Below are 21,579 nucleotides of genomic sequence, written 5' to 3'. Positions count from 1 at the left end.
GGCTGTTGGACTCATCCTTAGTGAAAATTCTTCAGGAGTAGGTATTGCCCAAAGACAGCTCTTCAGGAGCACATCTGCTTTGTGATAGACATGGTATCCGTGGCTGGATTAAGAGTCCTAGTGCTCTGATGCCACCTGCTGCACTTCATGCCAAGGTAGCAATTGGTCCAGGATCTCCCACAGTTATTTCTGTCTTGTTCGATTTCCACCTTCTTCTACTCTCTAGGATATCCTTCCTCTACCCCAGCTCCCACATTGGGTTCTCTTCCAAAGTTGGGCAGGCATTTTTGCCCAGGTCCCCTTCTCCCTCACTCCTCTAAGAAATCCTAGCAGGACCTGGCTAATTCTATCATGGCCCACCCTGACCCAGCTCTCCCTTGAAACTGCCTGTTATACACAAGGAACCCAGCCTGGGCAGGCTGTCCCTTAAGGTGACATTTTGATTCACAGCAAGGCTCCCTTGGAAGGGGTGAGTTGCGTGGGTCTCAAAGCAGAGGCGGCATCCACAGTGGTCTAAGCAGAACCTTGCTTTCCAAGGGTGGTGATGAGAGGGGTTAATGGGCTCTGACGGTTTAATGACAATCATCATTTTCTCATCTATTATTCATATTTTCACTCCTGGCAGTCCTGTGAGGTATTTTGTGTGAATTTTACAGATATGCTCTGCGAAGAGGAGAGGGGAGCAAACACTGACAGTGAGCGCCAGGCCTGAGTTAGGGTGTTGCACACACTGGCTGCCGTCACAGCAGGGGAAGGCATGCGGCTGTCATGAGTCAGCACTTGGTTCCACAGGAGACCCACTGCGGGGCCTGTACAAGCCAGTAAATCAGAGCAGCTTACTATAAACTCGGAACCTTGACTGTGTCTTCTGCAGCACAGAGATGACAGGCCTAGGATCTAGGCTTGCGCTCACTGGCGCCCTGGGAGGCAGCGGCGTACAGTGGCTGCAGCACAGGCTCTGCAGCCAGGCAGAGCTGCTGGAGGGATCCTGGCATCATTGCTCAACAGTCAGGGGACCTTGGCCAAGTCACTGAACTTGCTCTGATCCCATATTCCACATCTGTAAGGCGGCGATGAAAACAGTGCTGGTCTTCAAAAGTTGTAATGATTGAATGTGAAGGAAGGTAAACTGTCTTTTTGTTCCGTATTTCTTTGGTCTCGTTAATATTATTTTCATTGTTACTAATCGAAGAGGATGTTCTGACATCCTGGGAAAAAGGAAGTTATCTGCTTTGCCCACCCACCCACCTGGAATGGGGATCTACTCAGTTAATGAACCTGCTCTGAGGTTGTTGGGGCAGTTTTTCAGCTTCTGCCTTTGGGCTGAAAGCTGCCTGGCTGGGCTGGCTGAGCCTCTAAGGCCGTTCCCCACTCCCCAGTTGCAGATCTGGTTTCTTTCACCCTCATGAAAGGCCCAGGCAGAGATGACTATGAAAGCCAAGATTTCCAGGGTCCTCAGGGGCAGAGAAGCAGACCACAGAGGCCATGGCTGTTTTCTTACCTTACCTGGTCCCACCCGGTGCCCCTCCCTCCTCACCCTTTCTGGGACTCATTCCTGAAGGACAGGGACTGGTCTGAGCCCCCGGCCAGAACAGTGCCTCTCCTGGGATACCCCGTCCTCAAGGCATGGAGTGAAAATCGCTGTCATGTCCAACGTTATGAGACCCCATGGACTATACAGTCCATGGAGTTCTCCAGGCCAGAATGCTAGAGTGGGTAGCCTTTTCCTTCTCCAGGGTATCTTCCCAACCCAGGGATTGAACCCAGGTACTGACCCCAGGGATCGAACCTAGGCATGAAGACCTCAGCAAAGATTCACATCAGCCTGGTGGGCTCCTATTGCTCCTTCCTTGTCCAGGCCCATGTGAATGTTAGGACGTAGTTTCTTTGAACTGTGCTGGCTTCCTCAACTTCTCCTGTGCTGTGCTTAGCTGCTCAGTCATGTCCGACTCTTTGTGACCCTATGGGCTGGAGCCCGTCAGGCTCCTCTGTCCATGGGGATTCTCAGGCAAGAACACCAGAGTGAGTTGCCATGCCCTCCGACCCAGGGATTGAACCCAGGTCTCCCACATTGCAGGTGGATTCTTTACTGAGTCACCAGAGAAGCACAAGAATGCTGGAGTGGGTAACCTATCCCTCCTCCAGGGGAATCTTCCCAAGCCAGGAATCAGACCCGGGTCTCCTGCATTGCAGGCAGATTCTTAACCAGCTGAGCTTCCAGGGAAGCCCCAACTTCTCCTACTTTGTGCTAATTTTTCTTTTTAGTTGCCTAGGATGGTGTAGACTCTACTCTGTAGGGAGTAAGAATACCAACTTCAGGGCCAGGCAACCCAGGTTCAAATGGCCTTTCTTTACACTGCCAGTCATATACTTGGTGAGGCAGGCAGTGTGTGGCGCATGGTGCCAAGTGCCCTACAGGGATTATCTCGTGAGCCCGTATAGCATCTCCATTAGGCAGCTGTTCCTGACAGATGAGGGCATTCAGGCACAGAGAGGTAAAGTAACTTTCTCAAGGCAGCATAGCATGGGATCTGTAACAACTAGGAGGGAACCCATGGGAGAGAAGAAAAGAGGTGAGGTGGAAAGAAAAAGGAAGTTTGCTTTTACGATTTTGCTCAGAGCCTGTCTCCTCAGCCCCAAGGATGTGGAGTCCAACTGGCTTAGTCACTCCCCTCAGTTTTGTCAGGAGGTGGTCTGATGGCAGAAAGAGGAGGTCACTGAACATTGATGGGAAAATTTATGAAGATGCAAAAAGGCCTTCCCAAGGAAAAACCATTCTAACAGGTTTGGCAGACAGGATGTGAAAAGGTGCAGAATTTCTGGGGCGAGCCAGGGGGAGGGGAGCAGGAAGTCAGCGAGGATGCATTTTTAGCTGGTCAAGAGTAACCATTTAATTCTGTGTTTGGATCTCAAGGGAGTTGAGGCCACCAGAGTCATAAATACACTTGAGCCTAATGCAGTCTTGTGGGCAGTAAAACAGTGAAGGTGGTGTCCCTGACTCCAGGGGCAGCCGATTTGTTTTAATTTTTGAATTAATGAGCAATTTCAGATGCAAGAGCCTTGGCCCGCCAAGAAATGTAACTTTCAGCTGAGATTTTCTTCTCTCTTCTGCTATGGGCTTTCCACATCCTCTGTGTCTCAGCACTTTCCTCTTCTCCATTCCAGAAAGAACCTGCATTTCCCCTTCTCAGCTCCTTTCCTGGATTGGTGTGTGCTGTCTCTTGCAGTTGTCATCATGTCTTCAGAATGCATTTGATAGGTACAGGAAGTTGCACCAGAGGGAGATGGAATCAGCAATCAATAAAAAAAGAACTATGTTTCTAAGAAGAATGCATCACGGGCTTCCCACAGGAGTTGTGTACTATATGTTCTAATATCTGTGGAACAATGGATCTAATTTTTAGTTCTTCTGCTTGGCTTTCCCAGCCATCTCAGCAAAAAAAGAAAATGGACATTTTAACCTGCTGCCCAGCTTACTGATGACTTATACTAAAGATTGCTTTACCCTTTAACCCCTTCATTGTTATCACAGAATAAAACCTCTCCCTTCTCTTCCTCCAGCTTTATTTCTCCTGGCTACTAGTTTAGTATATTTATGGTGCATGAGTCATCAAGCTGCCCTTTGATTGGATAAAAACCAAGCACCCCTGAGACCATCAGTCAATTACAGCTATTCTCAGCTTCATTCACAGATTTATTAGCTTGCACACACAGAGAGAAATTCATTCAGCAAAGTTCATTCATAAAAATTTCAACACGCTGCGTATCATCCTGCACATTTCAGCCTTCTGTTGCAGAGAGGCTTCTGAAAGCTCTGAGAGGAGTCGGAGAGGGAGGGAAGCTCCGAGCCAGGGTGGGCAGGCTGGGAGGGGATCTGAGGAACACGGAAGGACCACAAGTCAGAGAAATAATGCGGAGGAGCGCCTGTCACTAGTACTGCTGGCTTGAGGCCCAGATGGGATGCAAGACAAGATCTTCCAAGAGAGGGCAGCCATCAGGAGAAACGAACTCAGACAGAAGGGCCTTTGGCTCATATAGACATTTCCTTTTTTCCTTTTTTAAATGAACAATCGCTGGAACAAATAAAGGGTTAACAGGCCAGACATTGCCCCGCCCTGTGGGAACCGGAGGGAGCAGGTTTGAAAGTTCCTGTGTGCAGAAGGGAGGATGGGGGTGGGGGGCGCTAAATATTTCTGCAAGGCTCCCGCACCGCCAGCGACGCGGCGGGACCGGCTGGCTGGTTCTCCGCCCGGTTCCGTGCCCAAGAGTAGGAGGTGAGCGATCCTGGCCGCCGCGAGGCGGGGTCCAAGCTTCCCCAGCAAGGAATCCCCGGCGAGAACACCGGGTGCTGCCGCTGGGCCACAGACGGGACCGAAATCAGCTGGGTAGGCGTTTTCCCCTGGGCTGTTACCCTCGAGGACCCGGAGCCGAGGCAGGCGAGCGCGAGAGCGGAGTTGGAGAGGTGGCTGCCGCAAGTTGCACGGGGCATTGAGGCATTTGTCTTCCGTTCCGTTTATCTAGCAGACGGCGAGGCGATTTATGCAACAGTATCCTGTTTCAGCACTGCCAAGGCTATGCGAGAACGCGGTCAGGACAGCCTGGCAGGACTCGTGCTATATGTAGGACTCTTCGGGCACCCCGGGATGCTGCACAGGGCCAAGTACAGCCGCTTTCGGAATGAGTCCATCACGTCCTTGGACGAAGGCAGCCCGGGAAGCTCGACCGGGAGCAAGGGCTCGCCGCAGCCTCCTTACCCCGCCCTGGCACCTCACCTGCCCGCTGAAGATGCTGCCTTGGCGTCCCAGGAGAGCCCCACCCCACTGTGCACCTTGATCCCTCGCATGGCCAGCGTAAAGCTGGCCAACCCAGCCACCTTGCTGAGTCTGAAAAACTTTTGTTTGGGTACCAAAGAGGTACCTCGACTCAAGCTCCAGGAAAGCCAGGACCCGGCTCCCAGCAGCCCGGCTGCCCCTGAAACCAGTCTCAATAGGGCCGTGCCAGCACCTCCGCCTCAGCGGGACCCCTTGGGGCACAGGGCGACCTCTTTAACTCCTGACGCCTGCCCACTTCCCGGCCCTGGGGAACCAACCCCCCGGAACAGAGAGGACAGACACTTTCTGCAGCACCTGTTGGGGCTGGGCATGAACTACTATGTGAGGGTAAGTCTATTTCCCTCTCTGCACTCCTTCTGCAAGGGGCATATTCTCTGCTTTCTGAAAGGGGCTGCGCATTATCCGGCCGAGTTTTAGGTTTGGATAAGTCATCATGGGGCTTCTCAGGTGGCGCTAGTGGTAAAGAACCCACCTACCAATGCAGGAGACCTAAATGACATGGGTTCAGATCCCTGGGTAGGGAAGATCCCCTGGAGGAGAGCTTGACAACCCACTCTAGTGTTCTCGCCTAGAGAATCCTATGGACAGAGGAGCCTGGCAGGCTACAGTCCATGCATAGGGTCCCAAAGAGTCAGACATGACTGAAGCAGACTTAGCATGCAAGCACATAAGACATTGTGTAGCTGGAGGGGGTGGAGAAAGGAAGGTGGTCTTATATCAAATATCTGGCCTTTATCAGAGTCACACAACTTTTGGTTCAAGGGCATGAACTGGTGCTACGTGTTAGTGTAGGTAGTTGCCAGGGGTAGGGGCAACCTCTCATAGAGAAAGCTGAGATGTCTCTGCTGGACTGAGCATTCTGTACAAGAAGAGTCAAGAATTTCAAATCTAATTAGTGATTAAGACTCAGTAAATTATACTGGCCATTGTGTTTCAGTAGAGATTTTTGTGCTGGAGGAATACATAGTGTATAAGGGACCTGAACTGTTTTTATTTTTATTTTTTTTTTGAACTGTTTTTAAAAATCTAATTCAGCATTTAACAAACACTTCTCCAAACATGGCTGAGTCTCTAGTCTTGTGTTAGGAGGTAGCCTTAGGTCTTTGGTTCACATTTTTTTGGTCTTTATTGCCTACGCTGTGGCCATGGGGCCTTGTCCATGAGCCATGTGCAAAATCAAGGTCCTTATTGGCCTTGCATCTGCCCTTTCCCATTTCATATCTGAGTAAAAGAAGATTTGGCTTCTGTTCTTCTAGAGCTCACAATTTCAATCAGTGAAACCAACAAATACAGGTGAAAAAATAAGAGAACAATATTTAGCAACATATATCTGGTGTGAGATGCTGAGGGAATTCAGGAAAAGGGGAAGGTTGTTGTGGTCAGGGATTCATTCATAGAGGAACCCTCAGGGGAAGGTGCATCTTGGAAGAGCTATCAGATCTTTATTGGCTGAAAACAGGAGATTCCTGGCAGGGCAAGAACTGGAGCAAAGTCCAAAGGCAGATATCACTGTGGTTACTGCAGGGGAGCATCATGCTGGGCTTAACTGAAAAGAGAGGGAATGCTGGAGGGTAGCTGGTGGTAGAGAGTGTGGCTGGCACATAGTTGATGCTCAAACAAATATGAGTAAAATAAGGCAAATTACAGACAGATCTCGGGTAGCTTGGGGAGGAGGGGGCAGCTGACCAAAGCTCTTAATGCCAAATAGGGAGTTTGTAACACTCTGACTGGCAAACAGGAACCCTCATGGGTTTATAAATCAACTACAACCTGATGAAGGTTGTTTCAAAAAGACCAATCTGTGAATTTATTTGTGAAGCAGGGAAAAATTAGCAATTGGGATGTCGATAAGAAAGATACTCTAGTTAGGCACCAGGGGTGGTAACATGGATTAATGTGAAGATGAGAGAAAATAGATGAATATGAGTCTTTGTGAAAAGAACCTCAACAGTCTCGAATGACTGAGCAGATCATTTCAGATCATCATACAAATAACAGACGGGTGAACATTTATTGAGCAGCGAGTAGACTGCTGAGCGTGTTTATTGCTATTTATAGTGTCTGTGGATGATTATTGATAGAGTTGTGAGGAATGAAAGATAACTTCAGATGTAAGCCTCCCAATGGGATTAGCGATGTCAGTGATAGAGTGAGTTGGGAACAGGGTCACATTATGTTTAATGATATCTAAGTGGTTCTAATTTGTAGGTAGCCATTGTGTAAGACTAGCACTCTGGTGAGTAGTCTGATCTGAAGGTAGACATTTGAGAGATAGCCCAATAACTCTATCACACACAGACAATTAAGATCTCAAAGAAAGTAAAATAATGAATGCTGAAAGGGTTGCAGGGAAAGCAGACTAGAGGCAGCCTTGGTGAATTGATAACAAAAACCTCCAAGGAAGATAAATTTATAGGACACTCAGCTCTTACCCTCCCTCACAGTGACACAGCTCATCATGGAAACAGTTTCATGTATCTACTAAAAGTTTGTGGGTACTTCTTACTGGTCAAGCTTAAGCATCCTCCAGGCTCTAATGGGAGAATGTGATTCTCCTACGTCATGCTCGGCGCCTGCCTTTCCATCACCTGGACATCCTCTGTCTTCTGCTTTGCCTTTCCTTCCCTCTTGTACTTCCTTCCAGCCCCCCACACCCATACACATGTACAATTTCTAATGTGGACAAGTTGCTGTGTGATCTCCATTTCCCTAGGGAGTGTCTCCACTGGCATTTTAGGTTTTTAATGAGGATGCCATGTGTCTTTTTCCTGGTGATGACGATGGATCCTAGGAAAAGTGCTGACCTCATGATCTATGTGAGTCACACTATGTTGCCAATAGACAGTGACATGAAACACCAGTGGACACCTCTTTTAGGAAGTCAAATATACATGGAAAATCCTAATTTATTAACTTTTATAAAACCCTAGCTTTGAAAGATGGAAGGAGCTCAAAATTTATCAAGCTCAATGCCTCCATGAGGAAACTGAAGACTAGAGAAGTGATTTCTTTTTTATGGTCACACAGGTGAGTCAAAAGAAGAGTTAGCAGCAGAAACCAGTTGCCCTGTGTGTGCCAGTCTTTGCTTCTTTCACCACCGGTTTTCATCCTGGTTGAGATTCTGCTCAGAATTCTTTTAGATGTGATGTGCACTCATTTTAAAAGATGAAATGCCAACCTGTTAATTTATAGTGAAAATTATTGTGTCAAGGAAACCAAAATTGTGATCTCATCTGTAGAAAAATGTGCATAGGAAGAGTTAAATCAAAGGTTTCTCGATGATGATGAAAACAGAGTAGAGAAGTGAGAGAGATATTCTTTTTTGAAGAATTTATTTTGTGATGATAACACTTGTTTATAAATTTCATGTGTACAACTTTACATTTCTACTTCTGTATACACTACAATGTGCTCACCACCAACAGTTTAGTTTCCATCTTTCACCATAGAGTTGACCCTTTTACAAAGCTGTTTCACCCCTGCCCCTTCCCCTCTGATAACCTCTACTATATCCTCTGTATCTACATGTTCTTTTGCTTTATTTATTTTGGTTTTTATATTCCACATATGAATGAAATTAATATGGTATTTGCCTTCTCTGTCTGACTTATTTCACTTAGCATAATACTCTTAAGGTCCATCCATATTGTTGCAATTCTTTTTTATGGGTAATATTCCATTGTGTGTGTGTGTGTGTGTGTGTGTGTATACATGCTAAGTTGCTTCAGTCATATCTGACTCTTTGTGACCCTATGGACTGTAGCCCACCAGGTGCCCCTGTCCATGGGGATTCTCTGGGCAAGAATACTAGAGTGGGTTGCTGTGCCCTCCTCCAGGGGATCTTCCTGACCCAGGGAATGAACTTACATCTGTCTCCTGCATTGGCAGGAGGGTTCTTTACCACTGGCACTACCTGGGAAGCCATGTGTGTATATATGTATATATTTCACATCTTCTTTATTTGCTCATCCATTGATGGGCACTTAGGTTGTTTCTATACCTTGGCTAATGTAAATAGCCATGTATCTTTTTGAGTTAGTGTTTTGAATTCTTTGGATAAATACCCAGAAGTGGCATTACTGGATCATATAGTAGTTCTGTTTTTAAATTTTTGAGGAGCATCCTTACTGTTTTCCATTGTGACTGTACCAAATTTACATTTCCCGCCAACATTGTATGAGAGTTCACTTTTCTCTACATCCTCACCAACACTGTTTCCTTTTTGATAATAGCCACTCTATGAGCTGTGCAGTAATAAGAGAGATTCTTGATGGCTAGTGGACGTACGGGCAACTCTTTTCTGCAAAAGACGGCCACATATTCTATGTTCTTATCCACATCATGTGAGTGCTCCTCTCCTTGCCCAAATCTGTTTTATTCATTCTCTTATCTATTGAGAAAATATGTACTGTAGACCAAATGTGTGATGAACTATTCCAGGCCTTAGGGACACATAAGTGAATTACGAGACCAGATCTGAACCCTCATGGAACTTACATTCCAGTGAGAGAAGCTGAGTCATGATTGAGTAAACAAGTAAATATGTATGTATAAGTAAATATAATATGTCATATGTAGTAAGTGCCAGGGAACATTAAAGCAGGGGAAGTAAGACAGGCAGTTAGTTGGCTGGAGATGGAGGATATTGTATTCTTTTTTGTATAAAAATGGCATAGTTAGAGCTGCTTTTAATTTTGTTGTCTTGTGTCTTTTATCTTAACAATAAGTACTTAATTTGCCATCTACTCTAAGTTAAAGTTGACTTTAGGTTAGATATTCTTTTAAAAATGACTCTTTTTTTGGTCTTATGATATAAAATCAGTTATACAGCTGAGAATACTTTATGAATCCCAAGAAACTGTTTTTGAGTAACTTTCGTTCAAGCTCAGACCTTAAACTGCCTGAAGGTTTCTCAAGAAAAGTGGGCTAGCAAACCATTCTTTGAGAGATACCAAATTAGAAATGGACAGCCAGATTGGGTCTGAGCAAAGTAGTGAGGTGGGTGAGGTCTGTTAAATGTGGCCACATGGTGACATGTGTTCCCACTATAATATTACATTTCAGTTTTTTATGAGGTCTTTCCAGTTCACTTTGTCTAGCAACAAACATTCATGTGGAGGTCTCCCAGGTGCCCAAGATGGTCTGTGTAAGGTGAGCATGGAAAATATGCGACATGACCAGTGCTCTCATGTGTAAAATGAGAGACTTGATCTCAATGACCTTGAAGGTCCCCATCACCAGAGTTTTTCTTCTTCTTCCAGTCTTATTGAGATATAATTGACATACAGTACTGTATAAGGTTAAGATGTATAGCATACTGCATCTGACTTATCTACATCATGAAATGATTACCACAATAAGTTTACTGAACATTCATCATCTCATATATTAATGGATACAAAAGAAAAGAAAAAGAAAAAATATTTCTTTGTGATGAGAAGTCTTAAGATTTACTCTCTCAGCAACTTTCATATATAATGTACAGCAATCCCAACACCAGCATTTACAGGCACTAACGCCCCTTTCTCCATGTGGGAGATATTTAAATATTAGTTTCCTTTCCCATATCCAGTTCCCAGATTGCCTACAACTTAGTTCAGAGACCAAATAAATCAGAGGCAAAGAAACCAATCCAGATAGAACTGCCACAGGTTAGCACAGTAGTTCTCACAATAAAACACGGAGTAAGGCTGTTTTCTCAGGGTGAGGACATGGAGACTCAAAGAGTGTATTGTCTACCCTACACTTTACAATGTAAGTAAATAGCAGACTGAAGATTCAAATCCAGGTTTATCTCACTCCAGTGCTCTTCTTCCCACCCTCTCCACTTACCTCCAAGCAAGTCAGGCAGTCCTGCAGGTTCGTAAATGGAGTAGCACAGATGAAGGACCATAATGGGCAGGAGAACTATTATAGGACCAACCCATAGAACTTGCCTGCTTGCATTCATTTGCATGATTTCAGTCTCCTCACTTCAGCTTCACCCAGTGCAACCATTTCCACAGACGGTATTAGTATCCTAGTGCTGTTGTAACGAGTATCACAAACCAAATGGCTTACAACCACAGACATTTATTCTCTCTCAGTTCTGGAGGCTAGAAGTCTGAAATCAAGCTATCTGCAGGGCCATGATCCCTCGAAGGCTCTAGAAGAGAATCCTTCGATGCCTCTTCTAGTTTCTGGTGGCTGCTAGCAATCCTTGACATTACTTGGCTTGTAGAGGCATCACTCTTGTCTCTGCCTCCATCTTCACATGTCTTTCTCTCCTGTGTGTCCAAGGACACCAGTCATTGGATTAAGGCTCTCACTAATCCATTATGGCTTCATCTTAACTTGATTGTATCTGTGAAGACTCAACTTTCAAGTAAGGCCACATTCATAGGTTTTGGGGGTTAAGACTTCAACTTATCTTTTTGAGCTATGCAGTTCAACCCATAACAGTTCCGCAAAACATTTATTGCAGTGTGTTTGTCCACAGAAACTTTCTTGCCTATTGGGCTCATCAGTTTTGGGTGCAAATACGATCTTTTTACTTCCTTTGTAAATCTCTTGGTATGTTCTCACCATCCATCTTCCCTTTTCTAATACTGTATCTTAATACTGAGGCTGTAGACTAGTACTGCCTATTGTCTACACTAGATGTGGTCCATGGTACTATGATGTTCCGTCTGCCCCAACTGTCTTTTCTGTGGGAGAGCACTGGTCTAGGAATTGTGAGGTCTAGGTTAAAGTAATGGCTCTGACGCTAGCCAGCTGTGTGACCTGGGATGAGTCATTTCACTTCTTTATGTTCTTTTATTTGAAACAAAAGTGAACAGAATGCTATCTATGATCCTAAGACCACATGTGCCCTCTCCCATTGTCTGAAATCTTCGATTAGCATCTCTTTTCTGAAGGAAGTAACTTTTCACACCTTTGTCTCAATAGAGAGGAGACAGAATGCCCTTAGCACCCTCTTGCTAACCCTGAGCTGGCTTCACCAGTAAAGCAGAAACCTTGCACTAGCGTGGGTACAGGTGGTCAACATTTTAGAGAGATGGTGAGAGAGGAGTCAGGTGGAACAGTATCCAAGTATGGGATTCCAGGAGGAGCAGAGGGCGGGCAGGTCCAGGAGGCAGGCCAGTGTGAATGACGGTGGCCAGTACTGTGCTCACTTCGGCAGCACATATACTAAATGGTGGCCAGTACTCTGGGACCATGGCTTTGCTTACTTGGTCTAGCCAGCGGGGCCATGCTGGAGCTTGGCATCCAATCCAAGGTCTATAGGAGTACCAGGAGTTTACCCTTCTCTGTTTTCTCTGGGCAAATGTAATAAAAGAAAAAGGCCCTGCCACATACATCAGCAGTCTAATAACCTTGAAAGTGGAAGATTTCTAACCCTGGGGAACCCTTGAAGAGACTGTCCAACGGTTTATGCAAAATTGTGGGACTTTGGTTATGTGGGTTAGTGGTGTGTGCACAGCTAATGGAGGTGGCTTTCTGCCTCTGCTGTTTTTTCCCTTTTTTTTTTTTTTTTTTGAGTTATTGTTGGATAAAAGAGACATCATACAGGTGGGAGGAAATAATTCCAGCTAAAACTGACTCTTTGGCAATGAGGGTATTATATTTTCTTACTGTTTCTTTCTTGAAGTGGATGTAGAAGTGGACTCTGCTAGAACTTAGGAAAATCCTGGCATAGTTGATCCATTGTTCCTGTTCTTTTTAAAACTGCACATATCTCTTGATCTGACCAGTCCTTGCTCACCTCTGACCACTAGAGCCTTAGTTGGAAGATGGTGTTTCAGAGATCACCATATCCAAAACTTTCATTTTGCAGTTGAGGAAAGAGGCTCAGAGATGTGAAATGACTTGCCCGAGGTCACACAGCAACTTAGTGGTAGAACCCAGACAACAACTGCCAGTTCCGTCTGTGCTGTGCTTAGTCACCCAGTTGTGTTCGACTCTGCGACCCCAAGGACTGCAGCCCACCAGACTCCTCTGTCCATGGGGATTTTCCTCGCAAGGATACTGGAGTGGGTTTCCATGCCTTCCTCCAGGGGGATCTTCCCAACTCAGGGATCGAACCCAGGTCTCCTGCATTGCAGGTGGATTCTTTACCATCTGAGCCACTAGGGAAGCACAGTTCTATCTACGAAACTCTATTTTTAAAATTGAAGTACAGTTGATTTACAATGTCATCTTAACTTGAGGTGTACAACACAGTGATCTATATATATATATTATTTTTCAAATTAGTTTCTCTTATCATTTATTATAAAATAATGAGTGTAGTCTCTGTGTATACAGTAGGTCCTTGTTGGTTATCTATTTTATAAATAGTAGTGTATCTGTCCAACATTCTATTTTCTGCCCCTATCTTGCCTCACCTTCTCTCACTCCCCAAACTAAATGCGCTATGCCAAACATATCTACATAATTGAAATAGTGAATACATGTCTTTTTTAAAGATCAGAATAAAAATGTTTTTCTGATAGGAGAACAGCCTTTAAAAAGCAATGAGAAAGAAAAGGAGATCAAGGAAGAGTGGAAAGGAGCCCAAAATGCATTGGCTTTGCCAGTTTTACCCTTTTGTTTATGGAGGTCCCTGTGGGTGGCAACGTGTCCATGTTGGACCAGGACTTGTACAACATGCATGGACTGACCTTATTTCATTCATCTTCTAAAACCCTTTGAGGTCATTTCACATATGTGGCTTTTCCTCTCACTTCCATTTTCATGTTACTTTAAAGCCAGTACCATACTGTGTCATCACATGGGTTGGATGGAAGCATCCCTGTTTCCCAGTGTGACAGTCCCATCATAAGGAGAGTGGTCTAGAAGATACACAGGGCTCAGGGGGCAAGGCCATGTCACGTGTCTTCCTCAGAGCAGGGGTATGAGGTAGCTGGCGTCTCTTCCCCTCTCCTAAGAGTTATAAGCTTTGGATCTCAGGGTAGTCTGGTCAGATTTGCAATGAAGTATCAAAATCATGGTGACCAAAAGATGCAGGCCTCAATGTTGTGAGCAAGTAGCCACTACATTAAAAGGTTGCATCTGAAACAGAGTTTTATGAAAGGATATTTGGGAAAGTCAAGAGGCCTCAAAGAGCTGGACTTCTGAAAACATTTGTTGAGGGGCATCATATGAGAATTTATTGATAGCATAGCAATGATGATAAGGAAGTATAAATTTGCAACCATAAACTCAGATGTACAAGTTCAGTTCAGTCACTCGGTCTTGTCCGACTCTTTGTGACTCCGTGGACTGCAGCACGCCAGGCTTCCCTGTCCATCACCAACTCCCGGGGCTTACTCAAACTCATTTCCATCGCGTCAGTGATGCCATCCAACCATCTCATCCTCTGTCGTCCCCTTCTTCTCCTGCCAGTCTTTTCCAGCATCAGGGTCTTTTCCAATGAGTCAGCTCTTTGCATCAGGTGACCAAAGTATTGGCGTTTCAGTTTCAACATCAGTCCTTCCAATGAACACCCAGGACTGATCTCCTTTAGGATGGACTGGTTGGATCCCCTTGCAGTCCAAGGGACTCTCAAGAGTCTTCTCCAACACCACAGTTCAAAAGCATCAATTCTTCTGCACTCAGCTTTCTTTATAGTCCAACTCTCACATCCATACATGACCACTGGAAAAACCATAGCCTTGACTAGACGGACCTTTGTTGGCAAAGTAACATCTCTGCTTTTTAATATGCTGTCTAGGTTGGTCATAACTTTCCTTCCAAGGAGATGATTGAGGGAGGACACAGAACAAGGGCAGGAAGAAGAGGGCAGACATTTAAGACTGGGGAAAGATGGAATGAAGTTGAAGGAGCCGTTCCTATTTGGCAGGGCAGACACTGGCAGCCAACGATTCTGAAGGAAAATGAGGCTGGAGGCAGTTCTTGGGAGGAATTGGAAATCATGTGACCTGTGGGAGGTTCATGGGATTGAGAGAGGGAGGGAGGGAGGGAAAAGAAGGCAGAGTACAGGCAGTGCCTACCCAGAAAAGAATCTGGAACACAGAGGTCATAAACCAACAGTTTAGTGACATATTTTGTCTGGTCAAATTAGAAAAAAAAAAATTTCTTTTGATCAGTACCAACATTTTAAAAACCAAGAAGGTTCATATAAAACTCTGGATTTTTCTGGCTTCTTAGAAGAGCTGACAGCACTAGGCTGGCCATCCCACATGTTAACAGATGACTAAGTGGGCACTGATCCACAGTCCCACTCAGTTTCACTCACTTCCATCACCTATCTGTCCGAATCCCCTGCCACCCACCCCTCCCCCGCAAGGTGGCTGAGTTTGCATAACCACCTGTGACTTTGTCTTTTATTTTCCACTTCGGAATACCTGGGAGAGAAGCTGAGAATGTCCTCTTCCTGGGCACCATAGTGGGGCTTCTTTCTTTTATGCAGTGGGACGGAGTATTGGGAATGGGTGAGACCCAGGAAACTGGGATGTGGCCTTCTCCACTCAGAGGGTCTCTTCCCATCCTAACAGAGTTGCAGAGTTTTCAAGAGTAGTGGGGCTCCAGGACTGGTGCAGGCCATTCCTATTTTGTGAAAATGTGTCAGGCAAAGTTTTGTGTTATCAGTTTGTGTTATCAGTTTTGTGTTATCAGTTCTTTGGGATGATGAATTTTCCCAGAGAAATAATGTCGAAGGTTGATAAAGCTTTCTCATATGGTTGGGGAGAGGATTAAGTGAAAAAAAATTATGTATAAAGCTTAGCACAGAGCTTGTCACATGGTAAGTCTCAGGTCAGGGGAGAAGAATGAACTTTCAAAGTTCTAGGAGTGCCTTTGGGCAAAAAAGAAAAAAAAAAGAAATAGACTAGCTTCGATTTTGGTGTTTTCACCATTCCCTTTGGCATCCTCTCCCCTGGCCAGCACTGCCACCCTGGTAGAACTTTCTTCCCTAAGCCTTTCCCTATGTACTCACCAGGGCAGGCCTGCCCTCTTCTCTAAAGTTGCCTACTATTTCTTTACTAGTCAGCATTCCTCTTCCTTCAGTACAGCAGAGGGAAAAGCATTTGCCTTTGGAAAAATATTTATTACTTCATCGAATCTTCATTGTAGTATTTCTCAAAGTTTGCCAAGCATCAACTATAACAATTGAAAATACTAGTTAAAAGTGAAAATTTTGACCTTACCCCTCACCCGCCCCGTCCCCCCACCCCCACCCCACCCCGGTCATCCTGAATGTGCTGGTTCAGAATCCCTGAGGCGGGGCCCCAGAAATCTGCATTTTAAACAACCCCCCCTACGACCGGAGGAGGAAATGGCAACCCACTCTGGTATTCCTGCCTGGGAAATCTGATGGACAGAGGAGCCTTGTGGGCTCTGGTTCATGAGGTCAAAAAGAGTTGGACACGACTGAGGGCCAGAACACCAACATACACACACCCCCTATGATATTCTGATGCACAGAAAATTTGGAAACCTCTGCTGAGTCCAGCTGTGCAGTGGTTCTAAGTCAGGGATGATTTTGCTACTAAGGGGACATTTGGCAAAGCCTGGAGACATGTTTGGTTGTCATAACAGGGGAAGGGGAGGGGAAGTACTGGCTTTTGGAGACTAGAGGCCAGGGATGTGGCTAAACACCCTACAGTGCTCAGGACAGCCCCCCAAATACAGAATTCTCAGGCCCAACATGTCATTAATACTGAGGCTGAGAAATCCTGAGTCACAGGTACAAAGTGCATAAACCTGGGCTGTGCATTTGGAGGTAATTGTGAATAAAAGAATCAACATCTAATTCAGCATGTGACTCCTAAAAATCTAACCCAAGTAACTTCTAACTTTCTCAGGTCTTCTCCTTTATCCTCTCTCTCTCTTTTTAAAAAAAAAAAAAATATTTATTTATTTATGTGGCTGTGCTGGGCCTTAATTGCAGTATGCATGGTCTTTGATCTTCATTGCAACATGTGGGATCTAGTTCCCTTATCAGGGATAGAATCCAGGCCCCCCTTCATTGGGAGCACATAGTCTTAACCACTGGACCACCAAGAAAGTCCCTCTTTTAGGGTCTCTTAAATCCACAGACTCTCTAAAATTATAGTTCACTTTCACCTCCACCCAAACAATGCTGCTGTGGCTTCCATATCAGGATCTCAGATGGTGGGTATGAGAGTGAGGGCCCTATGTTGTTATGAGTCAGTTGTACATCAGATATGTCCACACTGGCAGAAGAATTGACCTTTACTCAGGTGCTTTCTGGGCTCAATGGCATTTGTACACTGACTTGGTATCCTAACCAGGGTTATCTACCATTACTGATACCTTCATTTCTATAGGGAAATGCCTTCAGAAGTTAAAGATAACTTACAAGTAGATTTTAAGAACAGAGCCTGTCTTGGGTTGGAAACTTCCTTTTGTTAGAGGGAAAGAACTGCTGGAAAGCAAGTAGCTTGAGCAGAAAGCATGTGTGCTATAACCCCAGAAATTAGATTTTTCCCCTCAATGTCATCAGAGAATAATTTATGTGAATCATTCTTTGGGGAATGGTGAAATGTATAATTCAAACCTTTTTTTTTTTTTAACCTAGTGCCAACTCTGGGACCTTGAAAGGCATTGTCCCTCCATGTCCTCTCTTCTCAGCATGACTCCTTTAACCCTGGACACAAGGCTCAGACTGATACATTGACTACAAAGTACTGTTTCATAGTGAGTTAAGTGATCCAAGGTCACAGAGCTCATCAACTGCTGAGCAGGGACTATAATTCAGGTTTCCCTACTCCCAGGCCAGGGCTCTTTTCACTACCTTTTGTGAATAAGATGTAATCTTGCATGAGGTGGTTACAGAAAGGAAAGGAGAACAAAGATGTCCACACAAATTCCTGTAATATATGGCAGTGCTTAATAGATGACACCAAAGTGACACAAGCAAACTATATGGGAATTGAGGGAGGAAAGGGGACTCCTTCCATTTGAGATGATTGTAGAAAACAGGGTTTCTGAGTCTTGAAAATGGATGGAGTTTCCATAGGCAGAGATGGAGGAAGAGCATTCTAGGCAAAGAGCATGACAGGATGAGGCACGGAGGTGGGAAAGTGGAGGATATATTTTGAGGAACAGAGAATACAGTTGGACTTGGTTGGATGATGCGTTAGGTATGTGCTAGAGATCAGAGCATGGGCTGGTGCTATAACAAAGTTGTGTTGTATCTGAGAAGTTGGGTTTTCCAACAGAAAACTGTTGAATAATTTTTGAATAGGGGAATTACAAACTTGGAGGTATGTTTTAGAAAGATTACATGGGCTGCAGTGCTCAAAGAGGACCCAGAAGAAGGCAGGCTGGAGAACAGGAGCCCAGGTGAAAAGTGGGTTGGGGATAAAGGCAGTGGCAATAGAAATAAGGAAAGATGTGAGATCCACTCAATAACGACAGGAGTAGGAAGGAAAGGTCTGGGCATCAGGGGTGAATTCCATTTAGCATGTGCTGCCTTCAAGATGACCTCAAAGCATCCAGGTGGAAATCTCCAGAAGAAAATAGGATAGTTAGGTCTGAGGAGAGGGTCTGTTGTTGTTGACATCAAAGCCCAGGGAACAGACAAGGCTACCAAAAAGTGTAGAGCAGAGAGATAAGAGTTGGGGGGCATGCCACATTGAAGTCCTCTGTGGAGGAGGAGGAAGAACAGGCCTTGATGAGCAGGATAGAGAGATGACAGGGTCCTCTAGGGAGAGAGGGGAGAGAGTTGCAAGGTGAGAGGGGAGAGAGTTTCAAGGAGAGAGAGGTTGGATAAAGGAGTATCAAACCCATAGAAGATTCAAGGAAGATGAGAACTGAGAACGAGTCATGGGTTTGGCCTTTTATCTTCTTACTCCCTATCTCCACTAAGATATTCACATTCAACTGCTGCAAACCAAGCTTAGAGTTGGATGCTCCAAACCTCCACTCTCTCCCCTTGCCTTCTCAGGAAGTAGCATCTCCCACTTTCCAAGTCAGGACCACACACTGTGTCACACTGTACCCAGCCTTCAGTTATTGAGTCCAGTCAATTCCACCTTTAGGATGTTTCTCGTGCACCTCCATTTTTCTGCACCTCCACTGCATTTTCTAAGGAGGATGCTCTACTAGGCAGCATTTTCAGACTTAATGATCGGCTTCTTGTGGAACTATTTCAAATGAAACACACTTTGTGAAACTCTGCAACAGTAGCTTTCAATTGAAATTAGGAGATGAATCATCATAATATGAGATATACACTTATAGAAAATAGATACTTCAGGGTACTGGACTGTTAGAGGCAGACAACTTCTATTTGGGTAGTCAGAGAAGGCTCCCAGGGGAGATGGCATTTAAAATGGTCCCTAAGATTGGATAGAAATCTAACCATGGGGATTATTTTTTAAAAAGGATATTCCAGATGGAGGGGACATAGATGAGGAAATATAGGTTATGTATGAGAGAGAGCACTGATTTCAGTTTGGCTAAAGTAGAGACTGCTTTGGAAAAAAAATCAGTGGATAGTAAAATTTGAGCCAGATTATATACAGCAGGCCTTAAATATCAGGCTAAAGAGTTTAGATGTTTAAGCAGAGGCATGAGGATTCATTTGTGCTAGAGAAGGGAGTGAATGGAGGTGGGGAAGCCCTTTCAAAGTTTATTGCAGAGCTAATCAAGGTGAGAAGTGTCTATATGAGGGTCTTGGTAGAGGGAGTGAAGTAAAGAAACACTGGTAGAGACACTGTGGAAGAAACATTTGATGAAGAGGCAGAGAGGAAGGACAGATTCCAGCCCAACATTTTACCTCTAAAATTTTAAGGTAAAGGCTTAGGGTGAGATGGGAGGACATGCCAATAAAAGACATGGGGGATCACAGAAGGAGAAGCAGAGTTGGAAGGTGAGAGGTTTCATTGCTGACATGTGGAGTCATTTCTCCACATGTCATCATTGAAGTCAGGGAGAGTCATCTAGACAAGAGGGAGGTGTCCTGCTGGCAGGCAGAGTTGGGGGGAGGGTTAGTCAAGCTAAACACTTGAGTGTTCTTATCTGACAACTGTCTGGGTAAAGCAGAGAGATTTCAGGTAATTTTTGAGGGTGGTAAAGAATGAAGTGTTTTTTAATGTTATGTGGTAGAAGGCTTCTTTTCTGATGAAATGTTTCGTATACTGTATACTTTTGACCCTTAAGTTAATATATTTTAGTATATGTGCTGCCGAAGTGAGCACTTAAGTTAAAATTATATAAATATGCTTTTGTGTTATTGAATCAAGGCCTTTTCTCTGTTTTATACATACAATGCTTAATATCCCCTTTCGCCATTCTTGCATAAATTCTACTCGCAGTTTATCATCTGCATTCCCTCTTTCAATTTCTTTAGAGTGTGATGAGTTCTCAGACACATCTTCAAAGCAGTCTGAGTACAGAATCAGTTTCACTTTTTAAAATATCCTTTCGAGTTGACTTATACACATTTAATTTAACGTGATTTTAAAAAATCAACTTACCTTCGTAAAGTCTTTCCAAAATTTTGATGTAATTCTTAGAGAAATTATAACCTTTTAAAAAGAATCCACACTGATTTTTATTTTGTTCAATATCTACTTGTTGCTGTTGTTTTTTAGTTGCTAAGTCATGTCCTATTCTTTGTGACCTCATGGACTGTAGTGCTCCAGGCTCCTCTGTCCTCTGCTGTCTCCCAGAGTTTGCTCAGATTCATGCCCATCTATTCTGTGATTCTACTATACTTGGATGATGTGATTTCAATAGCAATGACAGCTGCCATATGCAAGTGTGGCAAAATACAGTGGGATTCTTGGTGAGTTCACAATTCAAATGGTGGCAGCAGATGTAGACATTCCAGTAACCTGCTGGCTGCAGCAAGTTGGTGAAGTGGTAGCCAGTTAACAGAGTTTTATTGTAATATTGTGTGTTAACAGTGCAGCAACTTGGTTTGTTGTTATGTCTCAAGATCCCTAATTTTTTGTTGTCACATGGAAATGCTTTGTTGCATAGTTGTAATCAATGAGCATGTTTTCCATTCTGCTTTTTTTCCTGCTAAACTTGACAACATTATCTTGCCCTTGAAGAGCAGGCAGCATTTAATGAATACTGTTGTACTGACTCTCCAAACGCGAGGTTTCTGTATAGGGAAAGGGATACAGAGAGAGAAAGTGTCCGAAGACAAACTAAGAAATAAAAAACGCAACTAGGAATACAGCAGATATCCTGACTGTCCATGAAGAATCCTACTCAAGACCCTGTTTTCAGGAGATGAAACTAAATCAGCAACTACAAGGGTCTCTCTGGGGATGGAAGTTTAAATTTAGAAATTATTTTATGGTCCTAAGCCTTTGCCTTTATGAAGAAAACCGAAACACATGCAGGATTTGAGTTCCCTCCACAGTTGTATATGTTTACCAGCTTGAAACTAAGAAGGCCCACCCTTTTTTCTCTTGATAACAATCTGCATTTTATAGGGTGCCCTTTGCATCTCCATGACATTTTATAAAATTAAGCACATAGAATAACTTTGTTACAAGGACAGATATAATTTTTTTTAGTTTATTTTTGGCTGTTCTGGGTCTTTATTGCTGCTCACGGGCTTTCTGTAGTTGTGGTGAGTAGGGGCTGCTTTTCGTTACAGTGTTTGGGGTTCTCATTGTGGTGGCTTCTCTTGTTGCCAGGCATAGGCTCTAGGATGCCCCGGCTTCAGTAGCTGCAACACGCGGGCTCTGCAGTTGTGACTCACAGGCTCTAAAGTGTAAGCTCAGTAGTTGGGGTGTAGTTGCCCTGTGGCATGTGGAATCTTCCTGGGCCAGGGATT

At 44.4% G+C, this 21,579-nt stretch overlaps 1 protein-coding gene across 1 annotated transcript in view; it reads left to right on the top strand.

Annotated features, from left to right (window-relative positions):
- Positions 1-3,684: 3,684 nt before the first annotated feature.
- Positions 3,685-21,579, top strand: part of SHC4 (SHC adaptor protein 4) — a 123,865-nt gene continuing 105,970 nt past the window's right edge. The window contains exon 1 of the mRNA XM_043920443.1: positions 3,685-5,159. Within this exon, the coding sequence (XP_043776378.1) occupies positions 4,575-5,159 (585 nt within the window). The 5' untranslated portion in view covers positions 3,685-4,574. The remainder of the gene's footprint in view (positions 5,160-21,579) is intronic.

Source organism: Cervus elaphus, chromosome 12 (genome assembly GCF_910594005.1).
Source record: "Cervus elaphus chromosome 12, mCerEla1.1, whole genome shotgun sequence".
In the NCBI taxonomy this organism is placed as follows: Eukaryota; Metazoa; Chordata; class Mammalia; order Artiodactyla; family Cervidae; genus Cervus; species Cervus elaphus.
This window is presented reverse-complemented; position numbering and strand designations above follow the sequence as displayed.